Source organism: Microtus ochrogaster, linkage group LG5 (genome assembly GCF_000317375.1).
Source record: "Microtus ochrogaster isolate Prairie Vole_2 linkage group LG5, MicOch1.0, whole genome shotgun sequence".
Classification (NCBI taxonomy): domain Eukaryota; kingdom Metazoa; phylum Chordata; class Mammalia; order Rodentia; family Cricetidae; genus Microtus; species Microtus ochrogaster.
This window is the reverse complement of record NC_022031.1, coordinates 11,522,343-11,537,975: the sequence shown is the minus strand read 5'-3', so window position 1 is coordinate 11,537,975 and position 15,633 is coordinate 11,522,343. Positions and strand designations below refer to the sequence as shown.

The 15,633-nt window shown below is 39.8% G+C and overlaps 1 protein-coding gene across 1 annotated transcript in view; it reads right to left on the bottom strand.

Moving 5' to 3' along the window:
* The window catches only part of Stau2 (staufen double-stranded RNA binding protein 2), a 300,509-nt gene that overhangs the window by 160,481 nt on the left and 124,395 nt on the right, over positions 1-15,633 (bottom strand). Inside the window, exons 8-9 of the mRNA XM_026786800.1 lie at positions 11,628-11,765; positions 3,697-3,828 (exon numbers count right to left, since the gene is read on the bottom strand). Coding sequence (XP_026642601.1) covers positions 3,697-3,828; positions 11,628-11,765 — 270 coding nt within the window. The remainder of the gene's footprint in view (positions 1-3,696; positions 3,829-11,627; positions 11,766-15,633) is intronic.

Sequence of the window (15,633 nt, the reverse complement as noted above, 5' to 3'; positions counted from 1 at the left end):
ACCGCTTTGCTCGCTGGTCTGAGTTGTTTCAGGTTTCAAGCATGAGTTTGTCTGTTTATAAAGCATCAAGAAAACCTGCCATATATAGTATGTATTATATAGAAGACAGTCAATAACTTTTACTCAAGAAGTAAAGGAGTGTCTTCATCCTTTCTAAGATCAAAATAAGAACAGAAATATTACTGTGTCCGTTCTAGGGGGAAAAAGCCTTTGCTAAGTAAGTATCACCAAAATATAAGTGTATTTTTTACACAATTTTTTGTCTCTCTCATTGCAGTCTTAAGGTGGCAAGGAAACAAATACTGACAAAAGAAATGTAAAACACAAAACTAAGAATCATGAAAAATGGTTTGACACTGTTACCAAAACTAGCAGCATAACACAAACCAGAAAGCACACCACTCTTCCTTTATCTCTTTATCCGTCCGCTTAAGACAAAATTTTCTGTCAGATCCACATTTACCCTGAGAGATTTGTTGTAGAATATGACTTTAACTATGTAAAGACGTGTTACATTTGTTTATGCTGCAGATCATTACTTTAACCATGTAAAGATGTGTTGCTGTCTCATCTTGCCTGCCCAAGGCACCTGATTGGTCTAATAAAAAGCTGAACAGTCTCAGTGGAGGGATGGATGGGGCTGGAGGTCAGAGAGACACATGAGGAGGAAGCTAGGCTGGAGAAGAAAGAGAAGAGAGAACAAGGGAGATGCCCCGGGCCAGCCAGTCAGACAGCTACCTAGAGAAACAGGAAAGTAGGACATACAGAATGAAAGAAAGATGAAAATCCCCAAGGCATAGAGGAAGAAAAACAATTTAGTTATAAGAGCTAGTGGGACAAGCATAAGATAAGACCAAGCATTCATAATTAATAGTAAGCCTCCATGTCATGATTAGGGAGCTGGTGGGTGGGCCAAAAGAGAGCCTGCTACAAGACCACTACTGAAACCTTTGACTACAAAATTCTAACACAGACATTCTTTTCAACACAGAAATTACTGCAATAAAGAAGCCCAAGAGTATTAACCACCACCAATTCTGACATTTAAGACAAGATATATTTGGTAATGACCTAATTGCTTTGTATGAATATAGATGATCTCATTCTACCTCACAATATCTGATTATTATCATTTGCCTTCTAAAGATGCAAACCAAACTGTCTGAGGTCATACACTTCATAGGCAGTTTTCCTAAGTCAAGAAATGGAGAGTAACCATACCCTAAGGTTGGCGTTTTTGTTGTTGTCTTTTTCTTTTGTAATTGTTCTGTGTTACTTTATGTGAAGCACCAGGTACTGGACCATTGAATCCTGGGCCTTATGGACACGCTAGGAAATCATTCTAATCACTGAGCTACATCAATGGTCCACTAATAACTTTTTATGTAGAAAGGAGTTAGAACCCAGTGAAAAGGGACTATAAATATGATAAATATGTATGAATCATGCAACTAGAAAAGGAAAGAAATACCAGGATAAATAGCAGAGTTGGGAGAAGAATGGCCTTGGGCTGGAGAAACAACTCAATGGCTAAAAGCACCTACTGCTCTCCCAGAAGACCCAAGTCATCACTGGGTCAAAAGCTGGCACTGCACAATACACTCCACCCTCCCATCTGACGTCTTTGCTCAGACTACCACCTGGCTCCAAAAGTCATTCTCTGGCTCCCTTTCCTGTGGGTGTTCTTTCCGTATGTATCCACCATACATATTGTTTAAACTTGAATCTTAACAAACATACGTATAAAATATTCCTGAACTCTTCCTCTCTTTATGCCTACCACCAGTTTCTTTGTTCAGATCGTCCACATCTAAACAAATCTATTAGCTTCCTTGACTGCCTTCCCTACTTTCTGCCTCTCAGGTCAAATCCATTCTCCATACTTCTGAGAGAATTACTTTTTATGAACATAACTAGATTAAGTTGAAATCTTAAACGAACAATTCTTTAAGCCCTTTACTTTGCATTCAAACAGTGACCGATTGATCTCCCTCTCTCTTTGCAATATGATCAAAACGCCTCCTTCCCAATACTTAATGGCCGAATTCCTTGAGAGTAAGGACTAGGTTTCAAACCACTTTGGAAGTTCTAAGTATCTGGCATTGAGTAGGTGTGAGTGAGAGGGTGGGTTTCATATGTCCAGAGTGTAGGTATTTGGTAAAACATTATTTGGTCTATTTCTAAGGAAGTTTGGACTGAGCTGTTCATTTAAACTGGTGGACTTTAGGTAAAGCATACTACCCTTCACAATGTGGAGGACCACATGCAGTCAGTGGATAGTGTCAATGAAACAAAGGGTTTATTTCCCTCAGGAAGGAATTTTCCAGCGCCTGTCTATGGATTCAAGTGGAACTGCTTCTTGAGTCCCCAGCCTGCTAGGTTCTCCCACAGATTACCAACTACCCAAGTCTGTGTGTATTTACAAATGTGCACACACACATACACACCCACGTGTACATGTGCACACATCTTACTGGTTCTGTTTCTCTGAAGAACACTTGCTAATATACTAAAAATGCAACAAGCAAAAGGCTTCTCAAAGGAAATTCTGTTTTGTTTTTCACTTAATATACAAATAAATGTCTCTAAAATGGCTTATTTTGACGTATTTTTATAAGTCCTCATTAGTTTTAAGTCAATATAAACATGTTAATTAAAACATATACATAACCTAAAATCTACTGAATTGCAAACATATGCCATATTTTGTATTACAAATACTTTTTAAAGAAGAAAAAACATTGACTAGCCAAGCTAAAACAAACAAACAAAAAACCCAGAATCGAAATCTCCATCACACAGACAAATGAATTTTTAAACACTGAACCGAATCGGAACGGCCTTGAGAAAAGCACAGCGAGGTGTTCACTGGAAGAGGTCTTGCTTCTCCCTCTAAGCTTAAGGAGCATCCCCTGCAGAAACTAAGGCTCTCTCCAAAATGGAGTCCTTGAGAAAGGAAAATATAATATATAGAAAATAAAATATAAAGGGAAACTATCTTTATAAAGGGAATGTTAAACCTGTTTTGTTGTAAGTTTTTGTGTAAACAAAATGCTTAATAGAAATAATTTCTTCATAAGTGTAGATAACAAAATGATAATAAAAAAGAAAATTAATTCAATTATCTTCACCTTATCTGCTACACCCTGAATTCAGGCCCCAACAACAGAGGCAGGAGCTAATGATGTCATTAGCTCTGCAGAAGAAATAAAGGCATATGAACAGGGTCTTGGGAGAAAAATAAATACTCTCTCAGTTTACCTTTAAGTTTAAAATAAGCAGAAAGAAATAAATAAAACTGGTTTATAGGGAGTGTGCCTAATATAACTCCTGCCCTAAAGGACTAAGGCAAAATTTTTATTTTTAGTGTTTACAGCAGTATTCCAGAAACAAAGACTAACAGCTCCTGTTCCTAAAAGCACAAATACAGAAAAAAGTAAGTGACTAGCAAAACAGCCGATAAGTTAGACAATATTATATCATACAGAAATCCTAGTATTTCCAATCATAGGCTTGTTGCTCACCAACACTGCATCTTCCCCATAAGTGGATGCTATTTTCTAGCAGCAAAATCTCACAGAGCATTGCCTCATGGAAATTAAAATTCAAGTCAACTGTGACAGCAGATGAGATCAGCATATGTTAATCACTTTTATGTCAGACAGGAGGCACACGTACGTTAATGCCCATTCTTACCTTGTCTAGCTGATCCTGGAGGCTAGTGGATGCTTTATAGCCAAGCTGTAACAGCATCGCTTCTGCAGCGTTCTTTTTGGCTATCTTTTTATTAGGTCCTGTTCCAGTAGCAACTTCATTGCCCACCTTGACCTATTGAGGTTGAAGAAATTAATTAGTTGTATTAGCAAACAGGAAATCCTTACATTATGAAGCAATGCACAGAACTCAAAAAATGTGAAGGTTAATCCAAAATAAAACAGAAAGGTAAAATCTCACTCATGTAAATTTTATATATACAAGTGAAAACACACAGGGAGAAAATATGGGAAAATGGTCCTCAGATTCTGGTGGTCATCTCAGGTGGCATTCTGCTAGGCCTTTTACTTCCTTAAATATTTTTATATTATTTGACTTTTTAAACCTTACTCATTTAAGCAAATACAAAATAAAGTTTACATCAACACAGCATTTGCTCTAACTTCATTTAGTACTCTTTATTTCCAGTAGGAAACTGACAAAGGGGAAATTCACATTGGTGTCATTTAAACTAATGTCCAAACTTTATATGAGTTTATATTAGGGCTAGAGGTACTGCTCAGTGGTAGAATACTTCCTAACAGAGACAGGGCCTAGGTTCAATACCTAGTAAGGAAAATAGCATATTAAATAGTTCCTAAAGAAAATGAATCTGAGTCTGAGTATAGTACTGCAGTGAAGAAAAAGACAGGAAATTCAACTTCATGGTTCCCCCCCTAAGATGCTGCACGCTATTTAACAGTTCCCTGACCTGCAGACTCTTCATCAGCATGACAGGAATACCAACAACTATGCCTCACTAGTGCTCAGAAATGAAGAGAATCAGCCAGGTGGTGGTGGTGCACGCCTTTAATCCCAGCGCTCAGCAGGCAGAGGCAGGCGGATCTCTGTGAGTTCCAGGCCAGACTGGTCTCAGAGCTAGTTCCAAAACAGGCTTCAAAGCTACAGAGAAACCCTGTGCTGAAAAGTAAAAACAAAAACAAAAAAACAAAAAAACCCAACAAAAAATACCCTGCTTATAAGCAATTTAAGCAGAATGTGCGCGCACACACGCATTTAAATATATGTGAGTCATCTTATACACATGTTTGCTGAATTGAGTGGGACTGTTTTAGAAATAAGAAAAATAAAGTCATAAAAATTAAATTGAAAAGTGAAACTATGGTCTGGAGAGGAGGCTCAGTGGTTAAAAGCATTGACCACTTTCCCAGAGGACCTTGGTTCAATTCCTAGCACCCATATGTTAGCTCACAACTGTCTGTAACTCCAAGATCTGACACCCTCACACAGACATACATGCAGGCAAAACATCAATGCACATAAAATAAAAAGACAAATTATTAAAAACAGAAAAGTGAAACTATAAGGAGGAATCTACAAAATGACATTAAGATATTGCTGCTCTCACAGAGGACTCAGGTTAGTTTACGAACACCCAAAGTGGAGGCCCACAACTTTAGCTCCCTGGGTGCCCTCTTTTTACATACAAAATACAAATTATGATATGAATATATCTTTAAAAGAGAAAATACTAATAAACAGTACGATGAGTCATGTTTATAGGTTACAGGCAATAGTAATATAGTAATTCATGTGTCAATTGATCTATAAATTCACTGAATTCCTATCGAAGTCTCACATGTATTTTACACTATCTGACAATTCTAGAGTTCATATAGTACAGCGAAGTGCTAAGAAAAGATGTGCTTTTGTGGGAGAATAGAAAGGCACAGTACTTCTTTGCTTATCTGAATTTTTATATATCTACCATAAGAAAAGGGCAGATAAGCCTGAGTTTATTAAATTACTTTTTCTCTTAAAAAGATACGAATGAAAAGTGGAAAGGAGGGGGCCGATGGCTCAGTGTTAGTTAAACATTGGCTACACACGTGTGGAAAGGCATTTGGATGCCAGAAGATCTATACAAGGAGTGTGCACAGGGTGTGATGATTCTCTTAGGGTTCGAGCATTGAAATCAGAAGGCCAAGAAAATACTCCCAGAGCAAGCTGGGTCTAGGTAACAACAGCAACAAAATCTGGGTTTAACTGGGAGACCCTGCATTATTGAGTAAAGAACAGGGAGAGAGGGTGCGTCCTGACATCAGCCTCAGGTCTGTACACACAGAGATGCGTCTCTCTCTCCCCATATATATGTGTATATATAATATGTATGTATGTTTGTATGCATGCATGCATGTATGCCCCACTCCCTCCCCTCCAACACAAACAGGAAAAAGTAAAACTACAACGCAGGAAGATTTGAAACAGTTCCTTTGCAGGGGTTTCCTCTAGAAAATAAACAAGAAACCCCAACATACAATCCATGTCTGATAAGTTGGGTTATGTTACTAGACATCACTTTATTTAAAATAAAAAATATTAAAAAAAAATAAAGTTTCATGTTGGGTGGGTGGCTGGAAAGAGAGGAGGAAGGGGACATTGTGGTTGAAATGTAAAAGAGGTAGATAGACAAGATAGATAAATTTAAAATGAAATAAAAGAGAACATAGTAATGAAAATAAAACTCCAGTAGGAGGAGGAGAGGGAAAGGAAACTGGGATTGGCATGTAAAGATTTATACCTTAAACTTAAATTTAAAAGAGGGGAGGATAATGTATGGAGCAATAATGCACTTGGCTGAGCAAGTAATAAAAAAATGAGAGAACAATTTAACAACCAGAATAAAAATAAATAAATAAATAAACTCGAACAGCTTCATGCCACTTTCAAAAAATTTCTCTGATAATCAACTGGATATTAGCCACGACTGCACATATGCACAGTAAATACAGATTCCAGGTGGACAGCATAATAATTTTAACAATACTTTGCGGTTTGGGTTCTTGTCTACAACCCTAATAGACGTTGTTCTTCCTGATCCAGAACATACACTTTCCTGTCTGGCTTCCACAGTTGAGTATAATTAGCTATTTATTAGTTTCAATTTGATTTGAGATACAATTTCCATCACTACTTTTAAGCTTTAGTAAAGCCATCACTTGTAAGAAATGGGATCTACTTTTCACCAATCCCACATCAAACAGATGTCTGATCTCCAAAATATACAAAGAACTCAAGAAATTGGTCACCAAAAAGATCATATAATCCAATTAAAAAAATGGAGTACAGACCTAAACAGAACTCTCAACAGAGGAATCTATGATGGCTGAAAGGTACTTAAGGAAATGCTCAACATCCTTAGTCATAAGAGAAATGCAAATCAAAATAACTCTGAGATTCCATCTTACACCTGAAAGAATGGTCAAGATCAAAAACACTGATGACAACTTATGCTGGAGAGGTTGTGGGGAAAAGGGAACACTCCTGCATTGCTGGTGGGAGTGCAAGCTGGTACAACCCCTTTGAATGTCAGTGTGGCGATTTCTCAGAAAATTAGGAATAACCTTCCTCAAGACCCAGTAATACCACTTTTGGGTATCTATCCAAAGGATGCTCAATTGTGCCACAAGGACATATGCTCAACTATGTTCATAGCAGCATCATTCATAATGGCCTGAATCTGGAAACAACCTAGATACTTCCCAACCAACGAATGGATAAAGAAAATGTGATCCATTTACACAATGGAACACTACTCACCAATAAAAAACAATGATATCTCAAAATTTGCAGACAAATGGATGAAACTAAAAAACACCAAGCTAAGTGAGGTAACCCAGACCCAGAAAGACAAACACATTACATGCTCACTCATAAGTGGATATCAGATGTAAAGCAAAGGATAACTAGCCGATAGTCCATGACCCCAGAGAAGCTAGGGAACAAGGAGAACCCTAAGAGAGATACACATGAATCCCCCTGGGAAGGGGAAATAGATAAGATCTTCTGAGTATGAAAAGCATGATGGGGGGAAGGGAGGGTGAAAGGGGAGCAGGAGAGGGGAAGGGGAGGGGAAAGGAGAACGATGGTCAAGATGGGGGAAGGACAGAGATGAGAGCAAGGAAAGAGATATCTTGACTGAGGAAGCCATTATGAGGTTATTGAGAAACCTGGCACTAGGGAAATTACCAGGAATCCACAAGGATGATCCCAGCTAAGATCCCAAGCAATAGTGGAGAGGGTGCCCCTGTAATCAGATTGATGACTACCTTAATTGTCATCATAGAACCTACATCCAGCAACTGATGGAAGCAGATGCAGAGATTCATAGCTAATCACTGGGCAGAGCTCCCAGAGTTTAGATGAAGAGAGGAAGGAGCAACAATATGAACAAAGGGGTCAAGACAATGAGGGGGATATCCACAGAAACAGCTAATTTGACCTAGTGGGAACTCACTGACTCTGGACTGACAGTGGGGGAACTTGACTAAACTAGGCTCTCTGAATGTGGGTGACAGTTTTGTGGCTTGGGCAGTCGGTGGAACCACTGACAGTAGTACCAGGATTTATCCCGTGTTTCAACAGGCATTTTTGGAGCACATTCTCATTGGAGGGATACCTTGCTCAGCCTAGGTATATGGGGGAGGGCATTGGTCCTGCCTCAAAGTGAGGTGCCAGACTTCGTTGACTCCCCGTGAGAGGCCTTACCTCTCTGAGGAGTGGGAGGAGGCAAGGGAGTGGGAACTTGGGTTGGTACATAAAATGAAAAGAGACTGTTTAAAAAAATGGTATCTACAACACAAAGACAAAAAAATAGAAACTTAAACATAAACATTCAAGTGATACAGTAAAGAAATGTACTCCCAAGGTATCTCAGTAGAGAGCCTAAAAGACAGCTGCTGTAGCAGCAGGTGAAACTAGAAAAGCATTCACTGCAGAGCTGCTGGAAAACTCTCACACACGTAGTGCAAATATGTGGTTTCATACAGGTTGTTGCTTTTCTCCCTAGTGAGAAGTCCACCTGATGCCAGTTCATGGCCTTCTGTGGACTGCGCTGAGAAGCACTGCTGTACCAGACACTCATGGCAGTCCCTTGGAGCAGCGTGAACTCAAAGTCCCTGCCCTATCAGTGTTGGCCTGACCCTGACCTCGGCACAGCCCTCAGGAAGATGTGTTCTCACCCTCAGCTATTCCCTTCTAATAGCTGCTATTTTTCCAGGGCTTGGCTGGTTCCCCAGACTGACCAGCCCTTACACTGTTCTGGAACAACTGTTGGTGAAAAGATTAGACCAGCTGCATCAAAAACCTCCTCTGCTTCTCTGGAGGAGGGGAGAGGGGAGTCAAAATGTTTACCAAAGAAAACAGAAACCAAAGATCAGTGAGCAAGCAGCAAGCAGCTGCTGAAAAACTTTCACCTGCTTTCACACGCTACACACCTCACTGACTCTCCGTCCAGCATTCCCTGCTTTAGCCCCACATCTACCTCCGCCGGCCTGACGCCCATCGGACCCAGGCTCCTGCCTTTGGTCTTGACTGCAGTGCTCTCCCTATCCTGGCACCAAATGTTTATCTGTGTCTGCCAGGTTTCCACCTGACCTATTCTGATCCTTTCTTAAGACGTCTTTCCTTCCTACCAGGTGTTTCCCAGACTCATTTTCCCTCCTCACCCATCCCTTGCCTTACACAACTGACTGTGAGCAGTTAATTCAATAGTCTGAGTTGTTAACCCAGAGTAATCCAGGGCTGAAAAGCCACACTGCTAAGATTCTCATTCCTTGTTAAACACAATGGCAGCTCAAAGAATCACTTCATTATAAAAGTAAAAGATGCACACGGGTCATCTTCCTACAAAGCTCAGAGATTATAAAATTACAAAAAGATTTTACACTAAAATATTAATGCCCGAGCAAAGCACCTCTCTATTATGTTGCAGATATAAGATGATCAGATTTCTGTCTTTAAATAATCATTTACATGAGCTGAACCCCCAACAATACTCCTACCCCCAAGGAATAAATCTGCTTTGGAACTATACAAATAATGTCATCAAAATTTTCTTTTCTTATTCAGTAATCAATGCAAGTAACTTGTATTCATTTTGTAACATACAAACTCAGTTTGGGGAGGTATCATAGGTAAAAACAAACATTATTTCTAGATATATTTTCTTCTATATTCAATTATACCATAATAATACTTCTTAATGAGTTTATACAAAAGTCTTTCCTTTAATAAGGTTGTTATAATATTATAATGAATCTACTGGAGAATCCAGGAGAGAGGGCAACACAATTTGAATCCAGTGTAAAAGCATAGCAAAATGTCCCCCACTTGACTTGAATGTTTATGAATGCCATACAATGGGAGCTAGCCAAATACAAACTCCTCTCTCAAAGTGGGCATTCAGTACACTCCATGGAAAAGGAACTGTATAACACAACCCAAAGCAGATATATCCAAATACGTGTCTGTATTTTCAACCTTTGGTATCCACTAAGCAGATCCTTGACTTCTTAAGAACTAAGACTATAACAGCAAAAGCAATGAATACATTCTCTGTAGTGAAGACGCCAGAGCACTGCTTTGGGTTCTAATGACATCTAGACACTGTTCGTTACAGGGAACTCCTGGCTGGGAGCCTTGGGGTTTCCAGAGGTCTGACAGGAAAACAACAATGACATAGTAAATGTTTACTATGGCCCCACATTTATCAATATCTGGTATTACATATATACAGGAGTGCAAAACTTAGCTATGTGAGAGTAATTAATATGAGGATCCGTATTTGGACGCTGAGATATCTGATATGTAGTCAATACTTAGTAAATTGTTGCTGATTTTATCTGTATAGTATGAAAAGTAAGATCCTTGGGTTTGACTATAAGTTTCTTTCGCAAGAAAAAATTTTAAAGTTCAAACACAATAAAGGAAATTTAAGTATACACTGGTTATTAGGATCTTCTACTAAATATTACTGCAAAAATATTATAATTTTCAGAGCTATACACTTGGTTAAGTCTAAAACAACAAGGTTAGAAATTAGCTTTAAAATTTCTATAGAGGAATAAAGAAATCAGGAGGACATTGAGAAGTCACGCTGACCAGCGTGGCAAAGACCTTACTTGCTGGATGGGGCCCAGTATACTATTTTCTTCTTGCTGTTCAGTATTCGGTCTAAAGATTTATTTTATTTTCAAGTGCGTGTGTATGTGCGTGTGTACGTATATGACTACAAGTGTAGGTGCCCAAAGAGACCAGGGGTGTCTGAAAACCCCACCTCCTGGAGCTGTAGTTAGAGGCAGTCACGAACTGCCTGTTGCGATGATACGGATTAGCTGATGGAGTGTTAAGAACTGAACTCAGGCCCTCTGCACGAGGAGAGGGGTATACACTCTTAGAGGAGTACACGCTCTTAGTTACTTAGCCATTTCACCAGCCCTGGATATTTTTCCCATAAAAAAAAATAGAACCAAGATTGCTCCAAGAGTATGGCTTGAACTGACAAACATAGATGAGTCAGGCAGGCTTGAAAAGAACAACGCAATTGTGGTATCTGACCTGACTCCTAGCTCATACAGAGCAAACAGTCTTCAAGTTTCTTGGTTGCAAAATAGAGTTAGGTCTCTCCCTCAGTCCCCGCCATGGTCAACTGGCCAGGCCGGACATTCTAATTTTCCAGAGGGCTCTGTAACCTTATGCCCTTGGCCCACTTCCATCCCTACATCTCCCCTTCTTAATTTGTTTCTAATTCCCTTCGTCTCTGATGGTAATAGTCAATCACCCTGATGTAAAATGCAACATGGAACGCTAAGAGACAGACATCAAGTGATAAAGTCTGTGGTAAATAACCCATGTGAAGTCACAGGCCCTCCCAAATCCCATGCTGTCTAGCTGACATGTCCTTGACACCAGCATGTTTCCAAGTTGATAGGTCAGCCTAAAAAGAATGAATGCTGTAAGAGTTACACAGCCTCCCAGGCCCAGCCTGCCTCCACCACAACCCTATGCCATCCTGGCAACGCCTCAATCTTTCCACTGACTTCAGAAACATTCACTGTGATGGCTAAAAATACCTGCATCACAAACTCTCGACGGCGAGGCATCCCTCGTTCAGAAAGTAAGACGTAATCAGGCTCCTTCTCCTTTCTGGCCTGCTGGATTTGGGCCAGGCGGCTGATGGGGTTCATTCCTTGACCGTACTCAGGGCCAGCCTGAAAGAAGAATTTAGGAAAGGTTTCAGAATCTTGAGTGTGAAACTTATTAGACCCTGGGAAAAGCACCGTTTCCCTAGTGCATCCCCAGCCCACCAGAACTGACTGGAAGGGGTAAATCAGTCATTAGAAATAGCTGCAACAGAAATTTGTAAAATGGACCCAACATTTAGGCTTCCATAAGACTGGGGTTCAGAGATAGTAGAGAAAAGCCGGATTGCTTATACTTTTAAAACTGGGTGATCTCTTCAGGGTGGGGGAGGGTCACTCCCAAGCAGCAATAGAAAGAAGAAAAGGACAGGGAAAGACATGAACTGTGAGCAGATACTTGCAACATATAACGTTAAAAAGATTGATCCAGGCTCCAAAACATACTTTTAGAAACTCCTAAAAAAATATTAAGAAGCCGGGCGATGGTGGTGCACACCTTTAATCCCAGCACTCGGGAGGCAGAGGCAGACGGATCTCTGTGAGTTCGAGACCAGCCTGGTCTACAGAGCGAGTTCCAGGACAGGCTCCAAAGTCACAGAGAAACCCTGTCTCAAAAAACCAAAAAAAAAAAAAAAATTGAGAAATGGGTAAAAAGTGATAAACAGATGTATCACAAGAATGGAAATGGAAAGAAAGATTAACCAACTTCATTAGAACTTGGCAAATGCATATTAAGACCATGGTGAAATATAAATATACACCCACCAGCTCGGTAAATCTGAGATGTCCAGCAGCCCCAACAGGTAAGAAGGTGAGCGGGGTTTTAAGTCAATTGATACAAGCTAGAGACGTCTGAGAAAAGGGAGCCTCAATAAAGAAAACACCTCCATAGATTCAGGCTGGAGGCAAGCCTGCAAGGATTTTCTTCATTAGTGATTGGTGCTGGAGGGCCCAGCCTATTGTGGCTGGTGGTACTGGGTTCTATAGGAAACATGATGAGCAAGCCAATAAGCAGCACCCCATCATGGTCTCTGCCTCAGCTCCTGTCTCCAGGTTCCTGCCCTGCTTGAGTCCTGTTCTGACTTCCTTTGATGAACTGTGATGTGGAAGCTTAAGCTGAACAAACCCTTCCCTCTTCAGTTGTTTTTAATCATGGTGTTTCATCACAGCAATAGCAACCCTAACCAAGACAGAAGAGAAATAACAAAAGCTCGTAGGGGATAGGAGGACAAAAAGTGGTAGCTTACTATGTTGTCAGGCTGGGCTTGAATGCCTGAACTAAAAACATTCCTGAGTAGTGCCAACTATAAAGTACATTGTCACCTGACTTACAAAGGATGGCAAGACTAGAGAAACATTTAGGTGAGGTACCAACAGGATCTGATGATTTACTGGACAAAAGGGTAAAAAGAAACTTCAGTTTCAGATAGGTAGTGCTTCCAGCCACTAGATGAAGAAAGATTTACAACAAAACATGACAAATTCTGGACACTGAATTTGAGGTGCCTGTGATTTACTCAGTAACAATGTGGACACATGGTGTAGAACACAGAAGCACACTTGGGAATTGTTTCTCTGAAGACTGAACTGAACCACTAGGGGTAAAGGAGAAACTTGAAAAAGAGTAAAAGACTGCAAACATCAGGACCAGTGAGATAGCTCAGTGGGTAAGGCACTTGCTGCACAAGCAGGATGCCCAGAACTCAGTCATCAAAATCCATAGTGGGGGAAGAAAGAACTGAATCCTCCAAGTTGTCCTCCGAACTCCACATATGTGCATACACAAACACAAAATAAATAGGTTTTTAAAAAGGATTGTAAGGCAATCTTACCAAAAGCAATCTACAGATTCAATGCAATGCCCATCAAAACCCAAGCAAAATTCTTCACAGACCTCAAAAGAACGGTACTCAACTTCATATGGAAAAGCAAAAAAAGCCAGGATTGCCGAAACAATCCTGAACAATAAAAGAACTTCTGGAGGTATCACAGTCCTTGACTTCAAACTCTACTACAGAGTTACAGTACTGAAAACAGCCTGGTATTGGCATAAAAACAGACAGAAGAACCAATGGAACCAAATAGAAGACCTGGCTATCAATCTATACATCAAACACATGATTTTTGACAAAGTAGCAAAAAAAATATCAATGGAAAAAAGAAAGCATATTGAACAAGCGGTGCTGGCATAACTGAATATCAACATGTAGAAGAATGAAAACAGACACATATCTATCACCATGCAAAAAACTCAAGTCCAAATGGATCAAAGACCTCAACATAAAGCCAGCCACATTGAACCTCATAGAAGAGAAAGTGGGAAGTACACTTGAACGCATTGGCACTGGAGACCACTTCCTAAATATAACCGCAGCAGCACATACACTGAGAGAAACAATTAATAAATGGGATCTCCTGAAACTGAAAAGCTTCTGTAAAGTAAAGGACATGGTCAACAAGACAAAATGACAACCTACAGAATGGGAAAAGATCTTCACTAACCCACATCAGAGGTCTGATCTCCAAAATATACAAAGAACTCAAGAAAATGGTCACAAAAAGAACACATAACCCAATTTAAAAAAATGGAGTACAGACCTAAACAGAGAACTCTTAACAGAGGAATATAAACTGGCTGAAAGACACTTTAGGAAATGTTCAACATCCTTAGTCATCAGAGAAATGCAAATCAAAACAACTCTGAGATTCCATCTTTCACCTGTAAGAATGGCCAAGATCAAAAACACTCATGACAACTTATGCTCGAGAGGTTATGGGGAAAAGGGAACACTTCTGCATTGCTGGTGGGAGTGCAAGCTGGTACAGCCCCTTTGAATGTCAGTGTGGCGATTTCTCAGAAAATTAGGAATAATCTTCCTCAAGACCCAGTAATACCACTTTTAGGTATATATCCAAAGGATATTCAATTGTGCCAAAAGGACATGTGCTCAACTATGTTCATAGCAGCATTGTTTGTCATAGCCAGAACCTGGAAACAACCTAAATGCCCCTTGACTAAAGAATGGCTAAGGAAAATGTGGTACATTTACACAATGGAGTACTACACAGCATAAAAAATAATGACATCTTGAATTTTGCAGGAAAATGGATGGAACTAGAAAACATTATTTTAAGTGAGGTAACCTAGACACAGAAAGACAATTATCACATGTATTCACTCATAGGTGGTTTTTAAACATAGAGCAAAGAAAACCAGCCTACAAGCCAACATCCCAGAAAACATAGACAACAATGAGGACACTAAGAGAGACTCACATAGATATAGTCTACATGGGAAGTAGAAAGTAGAAAAAGACAAGCTCTCCTTGGGAGAATGGGGACCTTGAGGGAGGATTGAAGAGGGGAAGGGAAAGGCAGGGAGGGGAGCAGAGAAAAATGTAGAGCTCACTAAAAATCAGTAAAAAAAGAAAAGGACATAAAGTTAGGGAAGATGGGGAAATAGGAGATAGATATATGGAGATTTGGCAGAAGGTGTGGGTGTGAATATGATCAAAATGTATTATATGAAATTCCCAAAGAATTAATTAAAACATATTTTTTAAAGTATCTTTTCCTACTCTCAAAACCTTTTGTGTTCTGTTCTTGGAAGTTGTACCTAATTCACTAAACTGATGAGACTATATCTAAGGCATTCAGTATTAGAAAAAAAATTGTAAACCTCACAGCTGAAATTGTTTAGGCTGGACAAGAGAGAGAGCAATGGAGATGGTTAGCTCTTGCTAGGGTCTACCATATGCAAAATTACAGATTAAATACATAATAAAGGGTCACCTGCAAAGTATAAGTGATCAGTAGAGAAAAGAAAGGTCTCTAATTTGGGACTGGGAGGAGGTTAAATAAAAAAGGAGGGAACTAGGCAGGTGGTGGCGCACGCCTTTAATCCCAGCACTCGGTAGGCGGAGGCAGGTGGATCTCT